We start from the raw sequence: 26,531 nt of genomic DNA, 5'->3' as shown, positions 1-26,531 counted from the left end.
ATCCTGCATGCCACATAGCATGACCCCCCAAAAATCTTTTACATTAAATATATCTATATATTTATATGTATGTATGTATGAAGCACTGCTGCTGCTAAGTCGCTTCAGTCGTGTCCGACTCTGTGCGACCCCAGAGACGGCAGCCCACCAGGCTCCCCTGTCCCTGGGATTCTCCAGGCAAGAACACTGGAGTGGGTTGCCATTTCCTTCTCCAATGCATGCAAGTGAAAAGTGAAAGTGAAGTCGCTCAGTCGTGTCCGACTCTGAACGACCCCATGGACTGCAACCCACCAGGCTCCTCCATCCATGGGATTTTCCAGGCAAGAGTACTGGAGTGGGGTGCCATTGCCTTCTCCGGTATGAAGCACTATAGGTGTAAAAAGGGGCAACTCAGAAAGAGTCTACACTCACAAAGCATGTGAGTCTTCATTTGCACAACAAACAGCTGCAGTCCTACACTGGGCACTGAGAACACAGAAGAGACAAGATAGAGTCCCCGCCCTTGAGATGCTTAAAATTCTAGCACAGGAAACAGATGTATGTATTAGATATCCAATCAGAGAGTGATAAATGCTCTGAGGAAAAATAAAGCAGAGAGAGAAGGGAGAGGAAAGGGCCACTCTGAGGGGACTTCTGAACAGAGACTTGAATGGAAAGCATTCTAGGCAAATGTAACCATAAGATGAAGCTGGGAGTCTACGGGAGCTGGAGGAATGACTCAGGTGAAAGTTGAGGGGGCACTGAATTAGCAGATGGCAGGAGGAATGAAAGAAGAGGACAGGTTCAAAACAATAATGCTGAAAACATGCCCGGCAATGTACGAAACATCACACTTACTACTGTGGACAAATCTCACCATAATCCCGATAGGGCAATACTTTCAGCATGCCCATTTTACAGAAGCGGAAGCTTGAGGCTCCCCATGTCACTGCCCAGTATCATACACTCTTACTTAATTCAGCCAGGGCTCAGACTTGGCTAGCCTGAGACCTGAAGTTCTTAACCCAAAAGGATCTAAGCTTGACTACTTCAAAGGGGATACGACTCAAATCGACAAGACTTAATGACAGATACTGTGGGTCATGCCATCAACAGCAGAACCTGACTTTACAACACAACAAGGGATGTGACCCATCAGGGCCCAGAGTCATAGAGGGGACCCCCCCCCCAACCCCTGAGAATGAGAGTCTATCAACACAGCTTAGGAAGGGGTCAAAGAGGACCTCTCTACCCCTCCTGAGACCTCTTCTCATCCTTGCTTTACCTGGAAATACAATTCTAACCATTCTCTGATCATCTCAATCCTGCCCAAAGTCTTCCTGCCATAAACTCTTACCTAGGAACTGTGTGTGTGGGGTGAAGGCTTGAACTCACAGCTGCAGAGCCAAGCAGGAAAGGGCCAGAAGAGAAGATCAATCATTGTTTAAAGGACCTAATGAAGACTGACAGGTGGAGAAAGAATGAAGGTGAGCAGGAGAGGCCAAGGAGGTTCATGACAGCGGAACACAGCCACCAAAACTCACACCTGAACAGAGTCCAGCAGGAACCTAACTTTAAACAGAAAATCAGGCAACAGGCCATGTCTCTAGCAGCAAGGAGACCACCCCCTGACCTTCCCCTTCCATTGATGAAAACAGGTACAGCATTGGGTCCTAAGATTCAGCAGGGTAAAGGGCCACCTACTTCCCATATTAAACTCAATCCCACTACGTAATAATATCACTGGATGTCAGAGGAACGATTCTGATCACCTGGACTGATTCAGCTGACTTGGCAGACAACTCCATGGTGAAAGAACAACTTTCCACAGTTACCAGCCAAAGAAATATGAGTGTTCCTTGCTGGAACCTCTAAATCTGTTAGAATTCTTTGGTCATATGTAACAGAATGGAGCTTCAGCTAAGACTATTATAGCGATTCAGAGAGCAGACTCTGCAACCAGACTGCCTTGGCGAACTGCAAACCCCAGCTCTGTAGCTCACCACTTCTGTGATCTTAACAAAGTCACTTAATGTCTCTGAGTCTCAGTTTCTTCATATGCAAAACAGTAATCGCTCTTCACCAATCATACTTGCAAAAAGTCTGTTAATATACTGCCACTGGTAAGGACATGAGGAAAACAGGCATTGTACCACATAAACTCTACATATGAATTGCTGTTGATGTTGTTGTTTAGCCACTAAGTCATGTCTGACTCTTTAGTCACCTCATCGACTGTAGCCTGCCAAGCTCCTCTGTCCATGGGATTTTCCAGGCAAGAATACTGGAGTGGGTTGCCATTTCCCACTTCAGGGGATCTTCCGGGCCCCTGCATTGCAGATGCAGATCAAACCCCTATCTCCTGCGTTGCCAGGTGGATTCTTTACCACTACATATAAATACATACATATAAATATACATACATACACACACATAGAAACTCTATGACAAACTCTATCTATGGGGGGCAATTTGACCATCTCTCTTAAAACTGAAAATACACATATTCTTTGATCCAACAATTTTACTCCTAGGTATTACCATAGATGTTATATGTAAAAATCTTATGTACAGGGATACCTTATTTTATTGCACTTTGCCTTATTGCACTTTGCAGATATTACTGTTTTTTACAAACTGAGGGGATCAAAGTAACGACAATATTGCAGAAGCTTGAGTCTGAAGATCAAACTCACAGGGAGCTGTTAATCACTCAAGAATTAACACCTCATGCCTTGGAAGTAATCAAACTAGTCACTAGAAAATAATAACATCACACAAAGAGAAAAAGTGAATGCCTAGCAGAAATCTATATATAAAAGGTGGGAGAGACTAGAATGAACAGCCACCATTTACATTCCGAACAGTGACTCAGTCTTTCAAGTGGTGTGACTGACATGCCAAAGTGCAACGGCAAATATAAGACAGCGTGGAGTGCTCAATCACTAACCTGGAGCTATTAGCTGAAGAATGGGGAGATACGCGTGGGAAAGAAAATGCTCTTTTTCAGCCGTGGAAATGATAGATGACCATACCCGCTGTCCTGAATCAAATCAAATAACTCATGAATGACACTCTTGGCTGTGTTTCAAAATATTTCTATGCAAATACTTAGGTCCTCAAGACTGTCGCCTCTGTAAGAGGCAGTGAAGATGTCATTTCCTCCGGATCCTATTCCAATATCAGAAAGAAAGAGAGATAGGAAGGGAGGGAGGACGAAGGAAGGAAAGCAGGAAGGAGAAGAAAAGCAAAGAGAAAAAGAGTTCACTGGTTCACTCAAGGGAAAGCCTTTGACCAAAAGTCCAAAATTATTAGGCTTGTATTCAATTTTTAAAAACTGACGTATAGCTAATTTACAATGTCCTGTCAGTTTCAAGAGTAGCAAAGTGGTTCAGATATATACATACTATATATGTATATATGTGTATATATATATTCTTTTTCAGATTCTTTTCTAATATAGGTTATTACAAGATATTGAGTATAGTTCCCAGTACTATACCCCAGGCTCGATACTCATTTTTGAGGCAAAATAATAATAATAATAAAAGACCTTGGTTGGAAAAATGCCTCATTTGTAATTCTTTTGAAAATGTAGTGTTGTTTGTTTGCTGTACTCAGGATGAAAATAGTGCAAACAATACAATCTTGACTTGTTTCCCAAGGAAAATCTTCACAAATGCAAGACAATAAAGCAGTTTCATTTTATTTTCCACTGTGCATGTGTGGCACTTGGCTGCCCATGCCTTTGATAGGAAAGCCAGTTATGAAGGGGTGAGAGCGCTGTGCCTTACAGAGAAATGGTCAGAAAAAGAAGGCCCCTGTGTATCTTCTCATTTCACTACTGGACTTCCCCAAAGCGTGTTCCATCCAGTCTTTTCAAATCTGTGAGCAGAGCTTGCGTTCTCCTGCAACAGTGTCTCTGGCTTCAGCCATCCTTGAATAGAGTCCACCCAGATCTAGCTATGAAAATCCTCCTCTGTGGTCCCAAAAACCTCTCTCAGAACCCACCTTTCTCCTTTGTTTTCCCTCTCTCTGAATTACCTACTGCCTCGTGCCTTATCAGTGTGGGAGACACAAGCCCTCATTTTTTTAATAACTTCACAATACCTACATAAGCTGGAGCAGATGAACGATTAAATGACTAGGGTCAAGGAAAAAAAAAACACTTCTACTCTTTTGAGTCTTCAAATTTATCATTATTGTCCAATTTTCTAAGGTATCTTTCATAAGACTATCTCAGCATGGAGTCATAGAAACTAAAATGCAAAGGGGCAAAGATTCTGAATTTTCAGAATTTAAAGACAGAAACTAAGTGTCCTCACACACTGCTGCTTTTATGAAAATTTCCTATTCAATTGCCAAGTTTGTTTTTTTTTAAGACAACTCAATAAAAAGGTCAGGTTCTTTCAGGGCTCTTACTTGCCTTCAAAAATATAATCAAGGCTATTCCCATCAAGACAGAAAACAACACTGCTTAATTAACTAAACTAATAAGCCAGATTCTTCCTCCCAATAAAGAAAAAAAGAAAAAATTAAAAGACTGGTCTTGACCTAGAGATTACCATACTAAGTGTAGTTAAGTCAGACAGAGAAAGACAAATAACCATATATTGCTTATACACAGAATCTAAAAAAAAAAGATTCAAGTGAATTTACACACAAAGCAGAAACAGATCCACATACACCTGAGACCATCACATTGTTAATCAACTATACTCTAACAGAAAATTAAAAGTTTAAAAAGAAGAAATAGACCCACAGACATAGAAAACAAATTTACAGTTATGAAAGGGGAAGGAGGGGTGAGAGGGATAAATTGGGAGTTTGGGATCAACATATACACACTACTATATATAAAATAGGTAACCAACAAGGACCCTACTATAGCACAGGGAACTATACTCAATATTTTGTAATAACCTATAAGGGAAAATAATCTAAAAGAGAATATACATATATGTGTGTGTGTTTGTATTTATGAATGTTCTGTCTGACTCTTTGCGACCCCATGGACAGTAACCCACTAGGCTCCTCTGTCCCTGGAATTCTTCAGGAAAGAATACTGGAGTGGGTTGGCATTCCCTTCTCCAGGGGATCTTTCCCACCCAGGGATTGAACCCAGGTCTCCTGCACTGTAGGCAGATTCTTTACCAACTGAGCCACATATATATATAACTGAATATATAACTCTCACTTGGGAAATTAGTCATAAAAAGTCCAAGCTTTGTTGGGAAACACATTTACTTTGATGACAACTGTACTTTGGTAAGTTTTTGCTATACACCTGAAGCTAACGAACGCAACACTGTCAATCAACTATACTTCAATTAAAAAAAAATTTTTTTTTTTTTTTTTAAAAGACAAGTTTTGAGAACCCTAGGAGGCCACCTTGTGCTATGCATGCCTGCCTAAGTGGACACCATCTATATTTATTCTGTCTCAAGATGACAATGAGATGGTGCACTCCAGAAGAACCAGTTTTCAGAAGACCTGGGTATCGGCAGCAAACATCTTCCTCAGTAAAGGCAGGGGAGGAGGGGGAAGGAGAGGCGAAGCTTCAGCCCCCAGTGGTATTCACCCCAACATCCTCTGTAAGGCTTAGATTCCCCACGAGGAGCCATGTCAGCCTCACGGACTCAGCCATGCCAGTTCTGCTGCTTAGAAAATTATGACCAAACTCCTCCCTTTGTTCTGGCAAATGGCTTCTTGTAAGAAAGCAGTCAGCCTTTAAAGTTTCCCAGTCCAAAGGTCTCTCCTGGTTTGTATTCCTCCCATCTCCACCCCTCCACACACACCACTACCCCTGGCCATCCCCACCCCTACTCCCACCCCCCAGAAAAAGCTCAATCCCATCACAAGGCAAGTTTCTTGGTTCCAAGCTGTACTGGGTCTCAAGGACTCCTGGAGAGGAGAGAAAACTGGTCAACTGAACATTCTTTCCTGGGATCCATCTGAAGTGCAGACAAGCAGCAAAGATGAATATTAATATGCCTTCCATCATCAAAAGCTATTGCATACCCAAAGGATGATAAATATTTTAATCAGTGTTCAGCCTGTCTAGCGGAAGTCAGTTTACTCCTCAGAGACTTCCCTAGTTTTGTGCCCCAAACCTGTCCAGTCCACGGTCTTCTCCCTCTCTCACTTGGGAAATTAGTCATAAAAAGTCCAAGCTTTGTTGGGAAACACATTTACTTTTATGACAATTGTACTTTAGTAAGTTTTTCAAGAAGAGGATAGTCTAAAATGTGAAGGATGCCAACAAATGAGGCAAAAAACCCCCCATGATTTTAAGTTTTTGCAGCACTGCTACTCAGGGAAACTTAATAACCTACTTATGTCTCTCATTTTTTTTTTTTAAAGAGTTTTCATATTCGCGTAAGCTGTTTGCCAGGGATTGCTCCATCTTCACAGTGCAAATGCCAAAGGCATAAAAACAGAATGTTCTGGTGCATCATCTGTGCTCTTGATACTGTTATTATTTTTTAATTTTCAAGATGTTTGGGGGGTACTGCTGGGAGGGTTGTGTTGGCTTACAAGTAAAACTAACCCCTAAATATTCCAATGGATTAGGACCAAACATTTGAGGAAAACGTATAGAGTTAAAAAGAATGCATCATGACCATATGTAAGATTGATAGCTAGTGGGACGTTGCTGTATAACACAGGGAGCTCAGCCTGGTGCTCTGTGAGGACCTAGAGAGGTAAGTGGGGTGGGAGGTGGGAGGGAGGTTCAAGAAGGAGGGAACATATGTGTACCTATGGCTGATTCATGCTGATGTATGACAGAAAGCAACAAAATATTGTAAAGCAACTATACTCCAATTAAAACTAAATTTTTTAAAAAGCAGAAGCAATATTGTAACAAATTCAATAAAGACTTTAAAAATGGGAATAAAAAGAAAAGAATGCATTAAAGGCTGTGCCATTGAGCCTGAAAGTGAGGAAGTGGCAGGGCTGGAAAAATGACCCAACATGAATTAAGTTCCTTTAATATTACTATTTTGGGGGGCTGAACCCAGGCTTCCAATGGAAGCCCGGAATCCTAACCACTGAACCACCATGAACCAGAGTCATGTCCAACTCACCAATAGGACACTGGGTGACTAACACTTCACTTCACTTCACTTCAGTATGTATGTGTTAATCCCAAACTCCTAATTTGCTTTAACAAGTTGGATGAAGCACAAGCTGGAATCAAGATTGCCGGGAGAAATATCAATAACCTCAGATATGCAGATAACACCACTCTTACGGCAGAAAGCGAAGAGTAGCTAAAGAGCCTCTTGATGAAGCTGAAACAGGAGACTAAAAAAGCTGGCTTAAAACTCAGCATTCAAAAAACCAAGATGGGTATGCAGCCCATCACCTCATGGCAAATAGATGGGAAACAATGGAAATAGTGACAGACTATTTTCTTGGGCTCCAAAATCATTACAGATGATGACTGCAGCCATGAAATTAAAAGATGCTTGCTCCTTGGAAGAAAAGCTATGACCAACCTAGACGGCATCATTAAAAAGCAGAGACATTACTTTACCAACAAAGGTCCGTCTAGTCAAGGCGATGGTTTTTCCAGTGGTCATGTATGGATGTGAGAGTTGGACTATAAAGAAAGCTGAGCACCAAAGAATCGATGCTTTTGAACTGTGGTGTTGGAGAAGACTCTTGAGAGTCCCTTGGACTGCAAGGAGATCCAACCAGTCAATCCTACAGGAAATCAGTCCTGAATATTCATTGGAAGGACTGATACTGAAGCTGAACCTCCAATACTTTGGCCACCTGATGCGAAGAACTGATTCATTGTAAAAGACCCTGATGCTGTGAAAGATTGAAAGCAGGAGGAGAAGTGGATGACAGGAGATGGAGATGGTTGGATGCCATCACCGACTCAATGAACATGCTTTTTAGCAAGCTCCAGGAATTGGTGATGGACAGGGAAGCCTGGTGTGCTGCAGTCCATGGGGTCACAAAGAGTCGGACATGATTGAGCAACTGAACAACAGCAACCTACGAAGTATGGGGTACAGTTTAAGAGCTGGGGAAATAATAGTGAATGAAACAAAGTTCCTGCCCTTATGAGATTATAAGTAGAGGCAGACTATAAACACGTACATGGTATCACGGCAGGCAGGGGAGAGCAGGAGGAGGAAAACAGAACAGCGCTATACTCTCTCTACAGCCAGAGAGCTCAGTCAGAGGAAACTCTCCCGGAGGAGGGACCGGAGCAGAGAGACGGAAAGGAAATGAGGGAGTGAGTCAGGCAAATAACGGAGGGAAGAATGTTCCAGACACGGGCAACAGCAAATCAAACGCCCTGAGGCAGGAGGAAACTGGGCATGTTCTAAAGATGGTAAAGAAGGGAGACTTCCCTGGTGGTCCAGTGGTTATGAATCCGCCTTGCAATGCAGGTGACGCGGGTTCACCCCCTGGTCGGGGAACTAAGATCTCACATGCTGCGGAGCAAGTAAGCCCGTACCCTGCAACTACAGAACCCATGCGTTACAATTAGAGTCTGCATGCCATGGCCAAAGATCCCATGTGCTACAACTGAGACCCAATATAGCCCAATAAAGAAATCTTTTTTAAAAAGCTCATTCTGTTTCTATATGTGTGTGTGTGTGTGTGTGTGTGTTTTTGTAAAGAAGGCTAGTGGAGGAGAGGGAGAGGAGAAAGACTATGCTGGGGAGAGAAGGTGGGGGTGGGAACAGATAGATCCTAGAAGGCGTTAGACCCCTCAGAAGGAAGTTGGATTTCTTTTTTTAAAATATCCTTTTCCATTATAGTTTCTCGTTAAAAATTCCCTGTGCTGTATAGTAAAGTTGCTCAGTCGTGTCCGACTCTTTGAGACCCCATGGACTGTAGCCTACCAGGCTCCTCTGTCCATGGGATTTTCCAGGCAAGAGTACTGGAGTGGGTTGCCATTTTGTTATGGATCCTGTATCGAAAAGCTTACATTTGCTAATCCCAGCCTCCCACTCCATCCCTCCCCTAACCCCATCCCCCTGGGCAACCACAAGTCTGTTCTCTATGAGTGTGTTTCTGTTCTGCAGATAGGTTCACCTGTCATATTTGAGATCCCACACATGAGTGATAGCATATGGTTTTGTCTTTCTGACTTACTTCACTTGCTGCAACATGGCCACAACTAGAGATTATCACACTAAAGGAAACTGGGTTTCTGGACAGGATGGTGAGATTGGGACCAGGGAGTGAAATGACTTGACACATTTGAAAGGAACATTCTGACAGGGGTGAACATAAGTGGTAAAAACGGGGAGTTTATTTACACCAAGGTGGTAACAGAGAGAGTGGTGAAGAGTGTCAGATCATGACTCTATTTTGAAAACAGAGCTAACTGGCTTCATTGATAGATCAAGAGATAAACCAAGAGAATTCCAAGGTTTCTGATGGGGCAGTGAGGAGTGCAAATTATTGACCTGTGCGAGGAAGACTGGGGAAGTTATGGGAATCAAGAGTTTACTTCTTGAGTTGTTAAGTTTGAGATACTTATTACTATATGGCTGAAGAGGGTACTCCCTTCCCAACTACTGTTCATGTGCCCCAAGATACGAGACCCCAGTACCAACAAAAAACTAAGTTATTGCTGGTGCTGGCATATTCCACAACTTTCATTCGTTAAAAATAATTCACTGGTGACTGCATGAAAAGTTTATGACATTAAATAAAATACAAGCCCTCTTAATCCCCCAACATCTGTTAAAGAGGATCCGATGCATAATTTTGGTCAATTTCATAATTGTTCATTTAAATTAATAACATTGAAGTTAGAGGGATATATATATTATCAAGCAACCACCTGTTCCAGGTGTTTATAACCAGGGCAGGTATGTCTTACACACTGAAAATTAATTTTGCAGATGGCTAGGAGACTCCAGATTTTTATGTGAAGGCTAATTTTGTCCATCAATCAAAACCAAGTTGGAGATTATCTGAGATTTTTCCCCACATCAAGGAAAAATTTACAAATAGGACTGTCACAGGTGGTTCCAGATGGGCTGAGATCATGCAAGGAGATACAAAAAAAGATGATCCTAATTTACGTGTTAGGGAAAAGATGGTGTTAAAAATATAGCTAGCCAGTGGGAATTTTTGCAGCATGATGCAGGAAACCCAAAGCTGGTGCTCTAAGACTACCTAGAGGGGTGGGATGGGGAAGAAGGTGGGAGGGAGGTTCAAGAGGGAGCAGACATGTGTATACCTATGGCTGATTCATATTGATGAATGGCAGAAACCAACACGAGGTTGTGGAGTACTGCTGTCCTCCAATCAAAAATAAAATGCAATTTTAAAAATATATTGTCCTGGCTATGGGTGGGAAGATTTGGGAGAATGGCATTGAAACATGTAAAATATCATGTATGAAATGAGTTGCCAGTCCAGGTTCGATGCACGATACTGGATGCTTGGGGCTGGTGCACTGGGACGACCCAGAGGGATGGAATGGGGAGGGAGGAGGGAGGAGGGTTCAGGATGGGGAACACATGTATACCTGTGGCGGATTCATTTTGATATTTGGCAAATCTAATACAGTTATGTTAAGTTTAAAAATAAAATAAAATTTAAAAAAAATATATTGTCATTAAAAAAATGAAAATGATCAGAGATACTTTCAGGAAGACTGGAAAGGCTACCTCAGTTTTCTTTAGTCTTTTTTTTTTTTTAAAGGTCATCCTTTGCAGATGTTGACAAGAAGAGCGCAGGATGATGGTTATGTTACCCTTAATGCAGGAAAAAGTCAACTTAATATGTTTCCAGAGCTCTCTAGTAAGTCAGATTTTGACACCTGGAGCACATTTGTCCAGAGAGACATTTTTGCAAAGTCTGGGAAGATTCCCGGCCCCGCCTCCCAAAGTATCTAGCCCACAGTCAAGAAGAAACATTACCAGAGTAGCCTTGAGCTCCAAACCGCTATGAGTAGCTTTAGCTCCAGGTCTGATCCCAGTTCTAGAGGAAGGGAAATGGGAAATGGGCGTGGGGGATGGGGGCAATGCTGACACTAAGGAGGCTGAGTCAAAGGATCTCTAAGCAAGGAGTCTGGAATGGCCACCTGTTTACACTTCTAAAATCACCCCTGGTGACGCCTTCTGCATGTTCAGTGTTTTTATACTTTACAAACTCTCTCATTTGATCATCAAAACAGTTTTTTTTTTCAGAAGAGGACAGTTTTAGGAACCATTCAGTAACCAACTCGGGAAATAAGATCCTAAGATCTTGATCATATCCCCAACAGTTGGCACATTTATCCTTTAGAAATCTTGCTTCCCTTGCAAAACTGTAGGTCTGCCGTTTAAAAAAAAAATCATTTCATTCTATCAGACTGAGCTTTTCTAGACTATGTCAAAGATATTTATAAAAAGATAAATGACAGCCTAGAGCTGAATTTAATGTCCCACTCCCTACCCCCGCCCCAAGAAACCAGAGGAAGTATACAATTTGTTTTATTCTCTATCTTTTCTAGGAAAAATGGAAATTCCCACCAGCCCAATCTGGCACGAAGGTTTCTGAATTTACATCTGAAATGCTAAGATGGTCTGCTAGTCAAAGCAATCCAAAATAAATTCTAGCAGCCTAGGCTCCCATAGTTCCCTGGGGAAAACTAGCAGGCGCTTCACACCTTTGTATCAATCTGAATTTCAGCGTAGTGAAAATCATATATAACAATAGAATTTGTTTACTTGAAAAATACACAGAATGTATGCGAAATGTGTATGTGTGTGAGTGTGTGTGTTTATTAACTCACGCTAACAAAATTTAGCTAAAGCCTATGAAATCAGGCTCAAATATTAGAAAGCTTGGCTGTTTATTCTGTGTTTTTCTAACACAGAGTTACGAGAGATGGCAAGGCTTTTTCACTTGGAATTTCCCAGCTCCTGTCACTTTGTCTCACCATCTTCAACATTTTTAGTCGTGTTCTCATTGTGTGCAGAGCGGCAGTACTGGAACAATCCTCTTAACAATTCCTGGAATGTAACAGGGACATTCTAGTCCTTGGTACCAATAAAGCTCAACTCTCATACAGCTCACGGAAGGGTTAAAAACAGAAAGTCCTACCCACTGGTTTGCTCTGATGTTTCTGGAGATATTGTCACTGGATGTATCCTCAGTAGAATTCTATTCAACACCTCTGTCTTTAAGTACAAAGCTGTAGGCTGTAGCAGCTTTAAGAAACATAAGTATCCCTTTTTTCTGCTGCACAGTATCTGTGTGTGAAATTCTCTAAAGGGGTTTAAGTATTTACCCTGAACACTATCAGACGGTTTCTAAAATTTTCCTTATCCAGTTGCAAAAACACTTCAAAGAGAATCATAAACAGAGTCCTTTGTGCTTTCCATGCACATTCTGCTTCTAAGGCTTAAGCCTGAATTCTCTTGGAATTGGAAATTTCTTTCCAAATAGAGAGAATTCACAACACTTTTTTTTTTCTTAATTCATGATTAAGTCTGCAGCAACAAAGGAAAAAAATTAGAAAAATCTGAGAGAAACCCAGAAGGCAAAGAAATCCATACCTGTTCGAAATTCATTGCTAAATTATCCATACAATTTTCCCCCAGATATTTTACTTTTAATATAACAATACAGAGGTGTGGAAGTGGGGGAGGGAGAGGTGGGGAGGGAGGCAAATGGAAAGAACCAACCTTCAGGGAAGACATTTAAGGTAATAAAAAGAATGTGAACCCAGGATTTTAAGCCACTATAGCCAAAAAAGTGGCTTTTTTCTTTTCTCCAAATTTCTAAAGCTAAACATAGACTATCCCCAGAGCTCAGAGTCTGCGCACATAATTTGAATTGTTGGGTGCTTGCGACTGTCTGCGTGCCTCCAACCTGTGCTTCTTCTGAGTCACTCACCACTGGACCAAAAGGGGAAAAGGAATTTAAATTTTCATTTAAAACCACTAGACATTTCACACCAGATTCTAAATTACTATAATATGCTTTGCTTCTATATCAGAAATGCTAACTCTGAAAAACAGAAGGCAGGATTAATAACCATTATTAATTTAGCAAATATATTAAATAAATAATTAATAATATAAATAATAGATAATTTAGCAAATATATTAAATTAATAAAATTAATATTATTAATTTAACAAATATAATTTAGTATATGCACTAACACTAAAGGCAAGAGATATGTAAATATATATATACACACACATATATAAGTTAATGACTTCACCATTCATAAGACAAAAAAGATCAATATTTATATTTATATCATTTTCTTCCTCACACCCTTAAAAACTGTTAATCCTGGAAGCTTAAAATGAACTTAGCTAACTGAACTATAATATGATGGCAAAAAGCAGTATACCCAGGATATATTTCAGGATGTGAAAAAGCAGCCTTGTTCCTTTATTCAGTTACAAAGAATTTAATCTAAAGCACTGTGATGATAGCTTCATTAATCTCTCCAAAAACAAACAAACTGCCCCTGGCTCCATCATTCTCCACCTCTGTGTAACCTACACTACGGAGGGCTTAGCTAGACAGCAGCGATCAGGCTCCGCACTCAGAGCCTTCTCCGATGATTTACACGGGCTGGAATGACAAGCTAAAACGCATGACTCATCTTGAAATTAAACTATTACAACTGGCTTGTAAAGGACAACTTTCACATTCTTAAAGTACCTTTCTCTCTTAAAACTTTAACAACAAAAAACGGGTAACAGTCTGAAATAAAACACCTACTCATTTTCCATGTCTCCCTGCTCTCCCGTGCCAAATGTTAACATAAATGGGTAGAATTAAATGTAGCCGATAGCTTACCTAACATAATTATATGTTGTGTTTTACACTGTTTCAAAACGGATACATTAAAATAATCCAGCCTTGGCTCCAATCCACTAAAGTCAATAAAGGTTATTAAGGCCAACTGCCATATAAATGCACGGCTATCCCAGGGTGAGGAACTGTCAAGACAGGAAATGCAATTCAAAACACTGAAAATGATCATGATCTACCCTTCTCCTCTAGAAAAACAAAACAACAACAAAAAATTAAAAAGCCATAAAGGAAGGAGGAGGAAATTTCTCTCCACTACAAAAATCATCTGTATTTTGAAAATGTTTACTCTGGAAACTCTCCTAGAATATTCTATTGGGTTATATACCAAATTGACCTCTTTTTTTTTTTTTTTTTTTTTCCTTAAGGTCAAAAGGCAAGGAATAAATGTCATCAATTTAGAGGACATCACACCTAGCATTCTTTTCTATATCTCAGTGAACTTGATAGTGTTAAAACATTTTTTATAGGTAAAATAAATGTCAGTTTTGCAGAGTGCGATACCAGACCCTATGAGACAAATGGCCTATCCGCTGAATCTCTGGCTGCAGTAAGACTTCCTCACCTCACAGGAGAGTTAAGCTTTTCATATTTTTTTTTTTACCCAGAAAGCAAAGCCTGTGCACTTTCCTTCAAATGGTAACTCTCTCTTATCCTGAAGAGTCTCCCTATCACGTGCTAATCTCAGATGTGGAGTGGTGGACTAGTTTAAAAAATAAAATAAAATACAAATATTTGAATAGTGTTAGAGTGTCATCATACCTTCCTGAAGAGCAGAATTGCGAGGAACGACTAGGCTAAGTTCCTGGATTATAAGAAAGGGTTCTGGTGCTTTTGGGCTTAATGGCTCATAAGTTCATGTGGTAATATTCAGGGGAAATGTGATATTTTATCAGAATGTCATTCAAATATAAGGTTTAACATTTACATCACAAGAGCATGCCCAGAGAAGAACTATCCTCAGGGGAAAAAAAAAATGGCAAGAATAAACAGTGTGATTTAAAAAAAGGTGCTTGCTGGAACAGGGGATGGGCAATGGAGGCTAGGGGAGTCTTAGAGATAGCTGACTAAACTTTTTAAAATATGTGACTGGTTATGACATGTAAAGCAATTACCATTAATGGAAGAAATGTGATTTCAAAGCTCATCTTCCGTTCTTCTTTTAGATCCTACCTGAGACTATACCTTCCAACCACAAAGGGAAAAAAAAAAAGAACACAAAGACAGAGAAGAGTTACAACACAAGTCTCTTCCCCAGTACGAGGGCTGTCAAAGGTTGCTTTAATCACAAGCAAAAGGTGAAAAGTAATGTACATATTGCCTGAGGTTTTTTTGTTTTATTTTCTTGTCAAAGGAGATCGATGCTATGTTGCACAACAGACAAAGTGCATTAATTAGAGAAATCTTTTCACAACACATACGCAACAAATGCAGAAAAGCATAATGATAAAGAAGAAGCATTTGTCTAAAAGGATCATCATTTTGAGTCGCGTATTCCCTGGAAGCCAAGTGAGTGCATTCAGAAAGGCTGTTTGGATTAGTCTAATTCTATAGAATCCAAATGTGCACCAAACACTGCACTTTTTATGTTAAATTGCTGTTGAATTTGTTAACCCACAACTGATTTCCTGTGTTATGGAATCTTGGAGATTACAGCTAACTTGAAGCAACAGGGATAATTCTGGACAGTTAATGGTACATTTGTTTGCATTTTCTTGAAAGGCTTAGTTAGCATCAGGGGGCCTCAAACTGGTAGCTCAACATTGCCCCCTACTGCTCACAAATGAAAACATTGGAGGCAGACTGGTACAAAGTAGGAATGTGACCAGCCAGTGCCAGTTCCATCCCCACACAACTATCTGTTGGCACGGCACTACCAGTCACAGAATCAGAGACTTTTCCAATGATCATTCTCGTCTCTTCCAATAGTAAAAGTACATTATTATGAATTTGTTAAAAGTCATTACAAAAAGGCTTGAAGCAATGCTTAAATTTAATTTAGAAGTGTCATTCCTTTTATCTTGGCCCAAACCTTCACTCTGCTGATAACCATCATCCTTAGACTTGCTGAGACACAGAGCCCATTGATTTCACTCAGAACACTCAGTAACACCACACCAACTGCAAGGAAACTGGCTCTGGCCAATTCCCAAGACTGTTCTTCTTTTTAGTACTTTTACACAAGAGTTATGAAGAACAGATAGTTTATCTAATGTGCTAGCACCACCAAATTAAATATAAATATATATATAACTAAATAGAGTGAATTCGTAATGAACATCACTGGTAAGCTCACAAAACCAAAGATTCCACTTTAAAAAAAAAAAAAAGAAGCCCTTGAACAAAAGCAATTCAAAAATATATTTTTAAAACACTACAAGTGAGTTTCTTTCTTATTTTACCAATTCTAATTGTTTAATTGTTACAGTTTGCCAACTCTAATTCAAAGAACTGTTAAATTACAGTCCCAAAGTCAAACCTATACCTTAAGATCAAGGTTCAGCAAGTAAAGAAGTTCTAACTCATACATGCGTGCTAAGTCGCTTCAGTCATATCCAACTCTGTGACCCCATGGACTGTAGCTAGCCAGGCTCCTCTGTCCATGGGGATTCTCCAGGCAAGAATACTGGAGTGGGTTACCATGCCCCTCTCCAGAGGATCTTCCCAACCCAGGGATGGAACCCACGTCTCCAGCGGCTCCTGACTTGCAGGTGGATTCTTTACCGCTGAGCCACCAGGGAAGTTTCTAACTCATGTAGATAAATAGATAAAACCAGAATTACACAGTGAAAAAGAAATTCTCTCAAAATAAAGCTGCCTTTATATATACATCCCAGGAAAAACTGGAGCATACTCTGCACAGCCTAATTTTAGGAAGAGAATTAACAGGAAATTTCAGCACAAAATTTTCATCACCTCCAATCCAGTTGCACAATGCTCCATTTTGAACTGATTCATGTCTTTGGAGAAATCAATTTTTGTGATACTTTTAGTACACTAAAAGGATCACAACATTTCTCCCCCTAAACATACATCCATGAAAAGGTGTGGTTTAGAGATTTAAGGAAAAGGCTAGATAGCCGGGACTTCTGGATTCTGACTCGGACTTTCAAACTGGGGTGCCGTCATGTGTGACTTGACGGCATACCATTGTGACTTGGTATTTTCATTATTATAAAATAGGGATTAGTAAGAACTACCTATTTTTCAAATTGGTTCACTGTTTCTAGCACATCTCATAAAGTCTGCACAGCAGTATTCTCTCAAGAGTTTAGCAGGCTTTTATCACTTTTCCACTACATTCCAAACTTGATGATCTGGAGGTAGAACAGTGAGGTGGTGCAGGGCATGACCCTAGAGCCGGTCTTCCTGAGTTCTAACTCCAGTTCCCCGACTTAGCTGTATGACCTTGAAGAAGTTAGGGAAACCTTTTGTGCTTCAGTCTCCTTGGGCTTCCCTGGTGGCTCAGAGGGCACAGAATCCGCCTGCAATGCAGGGGACCGCAGTTCGATCCCTGGGAAAATCCACTGGAGAAGGGATAGGATACCCAGGCCAGCATCCTTGCCTGGAGAATCACCATGGACAAAGGAATCTGTGGGGTTGCAAAGAGTCGGACACGACTAAGTGACTAACACACAATACAACACAAAACTCTGTGTAAAATGGGAGAAAAATACCTACTTTATGAAAGTATCATAGAAATTAAATTACATATGTAATATTTAGAATAGTGTGTGGAACTTGGTAAGTATCATGTGTGTGCATGCATGCTCAGTCACTAAGTTGTGTCCGACTCTGCAACCCCTTGGACTGTAGCCCACCAGGCTCCTATGTCCATGGAATTTTCCAGGCAATAACATTGGAGTGGGTTGCCATGTCCTCCTCCAGGGGATCTTCCCAACCCAGGGATCAAACCCATATCTCCTGCCTTGGTGGGTGGATTCTTGACCATTGAGTTACCTGGGAAGCCCTTTTGGCATTATTACTACTATTTAAATTTAGACTTAACCCAAATGGCCTCAATATACCTTCCAGTGAGAGTTCCTACTACACATGCCCTGAATTCCATGCTCTGGTCACACTGTACTTCCCCGCTTGTGATCTTGTTCTTACAGTGACCGGAACCTAACACTTCTCTCAGAATGTCTTAGGCAACCAACCCTCCTTCTCCCCACCCAAGGTCCCCAAAAGCCACATCTGTTGTTCACAACTGTCCCAGCTCCAATGCTCTGAATTTAATACTCCTGCCTCTGGATAGTGATTTTTTTTTTTTTCTTTAAATCTCCATTACAGGATTTCATTTGAGTTAATGTAACACCTGGCTATATTCACGCTTCTCCCCTTGTTAAACCGAATGCAGTGGTTAAGGGCACAAGCTCCAGAGCCAGGCAGCCTGGGATTCAATCTCCCTCTGCCACTTACTCCATGACCTTGGGCGAGGCACTTCATTTCTCTAGGCCTTGGTTTTCACACCTATAAATAAACAGTTTCTGCACCTCACCAGACTGTCATAAGAACTTTAACAGTTTAACTTTAAAAGTTAATATAGGGAAAACTCTTAGAATAGTGCCTGGTGCCTATAAAAATGCAGATGAAGTTTAGGAATTATTGCTGCATGGTTCTCATGGTCACTTCCCAACATATGTCTAACATGGTGCCTTGCACATAGGAAAAATGAGAAGTGAAAGTCACTCAGTTTCATGTCTGACTCTCTTTGACCCTATGGACTACACAGTCCATGGAATTCTCCAGGCCAGAATACTGGAGTGAGTAGCCTTTCCCTTCTCAAAAGGGATCTTCCCAACCCAGGGATCGAACCCAGGTCTCCTGCATGGCAGGCAGATTCTTTACCAACTGAGCTATCAGCGAAGCCCTGCACGTAGGAAGTGCTCAGTAAAGGTTCACTGCACTGAACTCAGCTTGTGCTGATCAAATCTTGGCTGTTCCCATTACCTTACAAAGAGTTTAAGTATAGTGGATTTACAATGTTGTGTTAGTTTAGGCGCCAACCAAAGCCACATATACCAAAGCATATATATATATATACACACACATATATAAACTTATTCTTTTTCAGATTCTTTTCCATTAAAGGTTATTACAAAATACTGAGTAGAGCCCCCTGTGCTATACAATAGATCCTTTCTGATTATCTATTTTATACGTAGTAGTGTGTCTATGTTAATCCTAAACTCCCAATTTATCCCTCCTCACCTCCCTTTCCCCTCTGGTAACCATAAATCGGTTTTCCATGTCTGTGAGTCAACTTCTGTTTTGAAGATAATTTCATTTGCATCATTATTTTGGATTCCACGTATAAGCTGTATCGTATGATGTTTGTCTTTCTCTTGCATACCCAGGCCAAGGAGGCAGCCGAGGACTGACAGAGCACAACATCCCAAGAAATCCACTCCCGGATACTTACCAACCACTCCATCTTTCTCCACATCTCTTCCAGCTGACTCATGGGCTGACACCACCAGTCGGTGCACTTTTTGTATCGACTGCCTTGAAACCAAAACTGTCTCAGCCATTCAAACTCGACCTGGGGATCATAAAGACAAGACCGTGGTTATAATGTCCCCATGATGGACAATCAAGGACAATGAACTTCTTCATTCAATTCTCCTCCAGTAACTTCACAGCCATAGGGTGAGAAAAAGAGGAAAGCTCAGCCTAACCAGTTCCCAATATAACTCAAAGTCTCTGGAGCCTTTTCACAAAGTCAAGGAGGAAGTAGACGTAGAGCTTAGTGAGACAACCCAGGTCAGGCTGGGGAGGGGGTTTTCAGTCACCATTCATCACTCAGACAAGAGGAAGCTATCGGTCAATCACAACAAATCCTGAGATCCTAAAGCACATGACAGCCTGCGCTGTGTAGGGTGGGAAAGGCAAAATCAAACAAAATATGTTTTCATTAAACATCTTTATTAAAGATTAGTACTGTAAGGAGATCAAACCAGTCAATCCTACAGGAAATCAACCCTGAATATTCATTGGAAGGACTGAAGCTGAAGCTCCAATACTTTGGCCACCTGATGTGAAGAGCTGAGTCACTGGAAAGACCCTCATGCTGAGAAAGATTGAAGGCAAAAGGAGAAAAGGGCGGCAGAAGATGACATCGTTAGAAGGCTCAATGGACATGAATCTGAGCAAACTCTGGGAGACGGTGAAGGACAAGGAAGCCTGGCGTGCTGTAGTCCATGGGGTTGCAAAGAGTGAGACCCGACTTAGCGACTGAAAAACAACAACAAAAAGAGCAAAACACAGACACATATCAGGAGGTACCAATTTTAAGTATTTTTAGATCTAAAATAAACAAAGAATTTACCCATGGGCTAGGAGGAGCTGGCAGGAAGGTGTTCATGTAACTGAACAATATAATTACGGAGGGACACATTACACCTACAGAGCCATTCAAATTGTCACTTTCAATTCAGTCAGGGCAAATGACAATAGGTAAAAAGCACAGTGAAGCCACTAACCATTTCTCTTCCTTCCTAAGAACCTACTACGTTAAACTTCAAATATTTCTCTCCCGAGCACCCTTTTACTCTAGCCAAATCCCATGATTCATCTGGTAACCCACTGCCTTTCCCGGTCTCAGTCCACGTGGTCCGGGTAGCGCTCTACTTCTAATACCGGGAGTGGAACATGCAACCCTATCTGAGCCCATCAGCCCACCACACTTCTCCAGCCACAGAAATGGGCTTGGGGGAAACAGGCATATGATCAATCAGAATAAGACTGTCAGAAGATTCAGGAAAAGGATTCTGCAACCATTTTGCAGAATGGGAAGAATGGAGGCAACGCAGTAGGAAGCAGCTACAAGATGAACAGATTAAAAAACTAGGTCCTAGTCAGATCAGCTGACTCTTGATCAAGCTATTCCTGAAGCCCCTTTGGCTTAAACCATTTCAGGTTGAGTTTTCCACTTCCTGCACTGAAATAATTCCAACATATGTAGGTGAGAGACTAACTTAAGCTTTAAAAGAATAAGAAGTTGTTTCCTATGTATTTTCTATCACTTATCTTCAACTTGAAAAGCAAATTTTACTGTCAAAAGTACAACTTCATTCATCCCAAAGCTCTTTTTACTTCTGCTGTCTAAAGAAATGTAGAGCTCTCACAGCTTAATATTGGTTAAGGTTGGCTTTACTAAGGTAATCATGTTCCATATATAGGCACAGAGTTATAATAGTCTTCACCTGTTACCACAAAGAATTTTTTGTTTGTTTATCCATGCTGAACTTTCATGCAAACAAAAGCAACTTGTGAAGATTTAACAATGGTAAAAATCGCTCAAATAACTAACCTGAGAACACCAAGTCATATGAAAGGGTTTTAGTTTACATTAACTAAATGTTTGTTTGATATGTAGAACTGATTTCAGTTAAAGCTGTTTAAACAGGGAAAAAAGGGAATGTAGACAATATTCAGACAATAGCTGCTAAACCTTATCTGTGGTATTAAAAGACAGTGGTTAACGGAGGTAAACTTAACTGCTTTGAAAGGAAAATGAATACAAGTGTAGTTCAACTTCTCTGAAAATACAGGTTTAACAACATTATTTATTACAAGGGAAAAAAAAAGAGTTCTTTTTAGATTTCACATGAAATTTGTTCACATTACAGGAACAGCCTGTCAACAAAGCATCAAGCCCCTATGTTAGGGAGAGTTGAAAGGGTTTTGCTTTTAATTTTTTAATAATCTTTGGGCTGGTTATTTCCATTATGAGAACAAAACATACAAGCCTTGGCAACCATGATATCCCAGGAAACAAAATAATTATCGTTTGTAATTAGTTCATTCAGCCTGTAAAGGTACAACAGAGTCTGGATTTCAGTAAATGAAAACTCAGAAGAGTGGAGAATACTTGGAAACTCTGCTATAGGATAAGGAAGCAAAGAAAGACCTTGTCCATTTTAATTAATAATGATGTTCACTTCCTCTTTAGATGCCCCAACTATCTTTTGAAGCAGACAGTGTCATGGTTAAGAATAAAGTCTCTGGCAACTTGGGGCTGGTGCACTGGGACGACCCAGAGGGATGGTGTGGGGAGGGAGGAGGGAGGAGGGTTCAGGATGGGGAACACATGTATACCTGTGGTGGATTCATTTTGATATTTGGCAAAACTAATACAATTATGTAAAGTTTAAAAAATTAAATTAAATTTTAAAAAAAAGTAAAAAAAAAAAAAAAAGAATAAAGTCTCTGGAGTCAGTTCTAGGCTCTACTCCTGAACAGCTCTGTCATCTGTAAAATAAAGATAATTACATAATCACCACATAGTTTTATGGTGAGGATTAAGTGGGTTAATAATGAATAGCCAAACATGCCGGACACTTGGGAGATACGAAGAATACAGACCAAAGGGGACCACAAGGCCCAGCAGTCCTTGCCCTCAAGAATCTCACAATCTTATGAAATTTTTGAGCAAGAAAAGTTTTAACAACCATGTCAATTCATGCTCACCCCCTGTTCCACTGAGGCCGGTCCAGGAAAGTTCAACCCCTGAAACTTATACCCAACAGACTTTTTTTTCAGGGGTGGAAGTCGTCCTGCCCATGAGATACAATCTTTGTGGGCATGAAACCCACTGGCATGCATTTTAATCGACTCTGAAACCTGGCTTTTTCACTTTGACATTGTGGGCAAAAACTATTAAAGGATATTCATCAAATGCTGTCCTCGCCAGTTCTAACATTGCCAAGATAAGCAGTTGGCACTTTCCTTAAAATTAATTAAGAAAGCAAAAAATATTTCCAGCTGCCTGATTCAGTTTGAGTTACCAAAATAAAAGCAGTCATCCACCCTTCTACCCCAAAGTCTGCTGATGAGGAAGGAAAGAGGCAGGGCAGATGCTGCACAAAACCAAAGAAAGGGTCAGGACTCAGAATTGAGCACAAATCCTACTACTTCAAGGCTGAAAAGAATCAGTCTCACCATACTGGCCGACTGACAATGGTCTAGCCATGACTAGAGGAGGCTCTTCAACCCTTCTCCAGGGGGTAGTCCCTCCCGCCAGGCTCTCAGCTTCTCTTGAGGTGCTGTCATTGTTCATGATGGTTTTAAACCACACTCCCAGGTCTCAGACATGCACTTAATGGAAATTCACTATTATCTGATCTTTGGCGTAATGGCAATACAATGATACATACCTAATACCCACAGTGTTGGAAGGAACACTGACAAGTCTAGAGAACGTGCAGGATCTTCAAGGGCCTTCTGAATCATCAGAGAAAAATGAACACGTTTCCAACAGTGTTAGTTACGGAGCTGTGACCCAGAGAATCATCTCTTAGAACCTTTCTAATTCACCTGTACCTGACTGCTCCGTGGGATAGTCAAAAGAGAGGTCAATCAAGAAAAGCTTTCTCCTAGAAATGTCTAGAAAAATCTGAAGGTGAAGCACAAACAGAATCCATCTGCCGACCTGAACCATAGTCACTGGGAACTTAGGCAATGGGGAGCAAAGCTTATAAGATTCCCAAATCACATTTCTGAGTCACTACATCACTGTACAGTTGGAAATCATTTGCATCACTCTTACAGGTAAGCAAACGTCACCTACTTCTGCCAAGTTAGTTTCAATCCTTGGTTTGATCCCAGGTCAGCTTATGCATGAGGGGTGGGAACTTGCCCACAGGGGTAAATGTCTCACTGTAATAAATAAAATAAGTGTTTTCAAGCAGAAAGATATTAGAACGATATTAATATCTAATATTAGGTATTCGAACAGGGAGAGATGCTAAGGTCCAATCTACAAAGAGTTACTCCATGAAAGCCTTTTACCAGGAGTTCTAAGGAAGATGCAGGTCTGATCAGGACAAAATGAGAACCAAATGATGACATCAAATAGTAATGGGTTGGCCAAAAAGTTCATTTGGCCAACATATTATGTTCATAACATCTTATGTTCGTAACATCTTATGGAAAAACCTGAATGAAGTTTTTGGCCATGGAAAAACTTGAACGAACTTTTTGGCCAACCCAATACATTTTCCTAGAGGAAATTTACTAAGTGACAAGAATGAATTCCACATTTGATAATTTTTAAGAAGGAAAAGACTATTATATAAACACAGAGGAAAGTTCTATTAAACTTGACCAAAAATATGTTTAAGCATCTTAAATTGGAAAAACAATATATCCTTCAGGTACTGAGTTCCAACCTCCAAAGTCCCCAGATTGCTTAGTTAGAAACTATCTAAGACAAGGAAAACCAACCACAGTTAAACCTGCACAGCCCAAAAGTCTGCAGACATAAAACCAAGGGCTTCATCCTATAATTAGTCAAGCAAAGGCCTCTGAGAGAGAGGAAAGCACACAGTGAGAAGTGTGGAAAGGGTTCTGGGCACTCCTGCTCTCATTCACACAACAGAATGCAGAAGAATGTGAGCATGCCAACTCGCAGGGCGAAAGAAGAGTATCTGATGATGTGCCCTGACATATGGAATTCATTCTGAAAGCAAGGACATGACCTTGAAGAATCAAAGACTGGGAGACTGGAGAAGACTGGTAAACATGCTACTTAGATTTAAGACCTCCCCATTCAAGCCGAGGCTAGCCTCAAGGGGCTAACATTTCTGATACATCTCTGCCCCATCCCCACCCCACTAACATATACAATGTCAAAAGCAGCCAGCCACTTTCTGAAGCACATGGGTTCAGATTACAGTATTTTCCCTCTGGTTAGATAAACAGTGTGATTTTACAGACAACCCCCACCCATCACTGGTAACAAAACATCGCAGTCAGTCACAGAAGACCAGAAAGGATGGAAAAGAGCCCACATATGTGTTAAAGAACACATCCACCCGGGTGCATCGCTAGCCTGCCTCCTAAAACTGCAAGGTGTTCACAGAAGGTGATATGGAGTGAGACATAACTTTGCATCCAAGTCTAACTGACTGAGGTCACCGGGCCCACAGATGCTTCTCTTTCCTCAAGTTCTAGTTCTCAGCAGTGTCTCCAGCAGGAATTGGTGGCAGAGAACACAGGCTACTTAGCAGACAAAAGGGAGTGAAGAAAGTCACTCGTGGGTTTAGCTGAGGGTTAGAAGTGATTATTATTTCCCTAAAAGGCAGAGTTTCTCTGCCTTTGGTTCTAGAGATTATGGCATATTTCACAAACTACGGAGCAGCTCATAAGATAATTAAATATCTTTTTAAAGATATTACATGACGTTGAAATAGACACAGATTTAGAGAACAAATGTATGGACACGAAGCAGGGAAAGTAGGGGGAATAAATTGGGAAACAGTGACATTTACATACTACTATGTACAAAACAGATAACTAATAAGAACCTACTGTATAGCATGGGGGGAAAAAAGGAAGTGGCACAAAACATATAGGACATACATTAAGTTAAACGCATTCCAATATACAGGAGGTACAGACAAATACTGCTTGATTCCACTTACATGAGAACAGGGAAATCCATGGAGCCAGAAAGTACACGTAGATGCCAGGGGTCAGGGGTGTGGTGGGGCAGGGGGTGCTGAGGACGGGGAATGGGGACTTAAGTGTTTAATGGGGATAGAGTTTAGTGTTTAATGGGGACAGAGCGTCAGTTTAGGAAAGCTAAAAATTTGGGAGATGGATGATGGTGAGAGTTGTACCACAAGGTGAACCATAGTGCTACTGAACCATGCAGTTAAATATGTTTAAAATAGTATGTTTTATATTATGTGACTTGTATCACAGTAAAAAAAACATTGAAAAAAAATATTAATGGCTCTGTGTGAACTCTGTTCTCCTCTGCTCAAAACCCCTTAGTGGTTCCCTATTACCCTCAAAGTAAAAAGGAAAGTCCTGGTCCTTACAGACACCTCCAACGACCAATACAACCTTCGGCTCCACGTCCCCTGGCACCTTCTCCATGACCTCATCTCCTGGAACTCTCAGCCCCACTCCCACCACTTACATGGGACTGTCCCTCAGCTAGTCCATGAACACCAGGCATTCTCCCACTGCACAGCCCATGCAGCGGTTTTTCTCTCTGCCTGAAACGCTGTGACCTGGATATCCACATGGCTCCCTCCCTCACCTCCTTTAAGTCTCTGCTCAGAGGACATCTTACAGTGGGGATGCTCTCTGCTTATCTCAATCTCCTCTACTTTGACTTTTTCCAACATATTATATAATGAACTGACGGAGGGTGTTTATTATTTACCATCATCTCCCTGCACTAGAATGTCTATTTTATTTGCCACTCTATCCAAAAGCACCCGGAAAGAGTGCTTTGTGCATGTTCAGTAACTATTTATTGAAAAGATGATTGAGAACATTTTTGTATTCCAAATTCTCCACCAATCGTTCTAATTACACCAAAGAAAAAGTCTTTGATTAATGATAGTCTTCAATAATTCTCTACCACTTGGTAACCTATTTTTTTTTTAAGGTATATTTACCACCATAAAGGGCTTCTCAGGTGGCTCAAGGGGTAAAGAATCCACCTGCAATGCAGGAGACACAAGAGATGCGGGTTCAACCCCTAAGTTGGGAGGATTCCCTGGAGGAGGGCATGGAAATCCACTTTAGGGTTCTTGCCTGGGAAATCCCATGGACAGAGGAGCCTGGTGGTCTATGGTCCATAGGGTTGCAAAGAGTCAGATACGCTGAAGCGACAGAGCACATACACACACACCCACTACAAAATCCACGCATTTTCAGTGTAGAATTCAATGACTTTTAGAAAGTGTATGAAGTTCTGCACTAACCTCACTTCTTAACATG

At 40.9% G+C, this 26,531-nt stretch overlaps 1 protein-coding gene across 8 annotated transcripts in view; it reads right to left on the bottom strand.

Moving 5' to 3' along the window:
* Positions 1 to 26,531, bottom strand: part of FTO (FTO alpha-ketoglutarate dependent dioxygenase) — a 422,823-nt gene that overhangs the window by 219,597 nt on the left and 176,695 nt on the right. For all 8 annotated transcript variants that reach the window (XR_008704362.1, XM_055553633.1, XM_055553636.1 and 5 more), the window contains exon 7: positions 19,213 to 19,332. Coding sequence is in view for 7 of the 8 variants with exons in the window: in XM_055553633.1 (XP_055409608.1) it covers positions 19,213 to 19,332 (120 nt within the window). In the remaining variant the exon portion in view is untranslated. The remainder of the gene's footprint in view (positions 1 to 19,212; positions 19,333 to 26,531) is intronic.

This window comes from Bubalus kerabau, chromosome 17 (genome assembly GCF_029407905.1).
Source record: "Bubalus kerabau isolate K-KA32 ecotype Philippines breed swamp buffalo chromosome 17, PCC_UOA_SB_1v2, whole genome shotgun sequence".
In the NCBI taxonomy this organism is placed as follows: domain Eukaryota; kingdom Metazoa; phylum Chordata; class Mammalia; order Artiodactyla; family Bovidae; genus Bubalus; species Bubalus kerabau.
The sequence above is the reverse complement of the archived record's forward strand: the minus strand, read 5'-3'. Positions and strand labels throughout refer to the sequence as shown.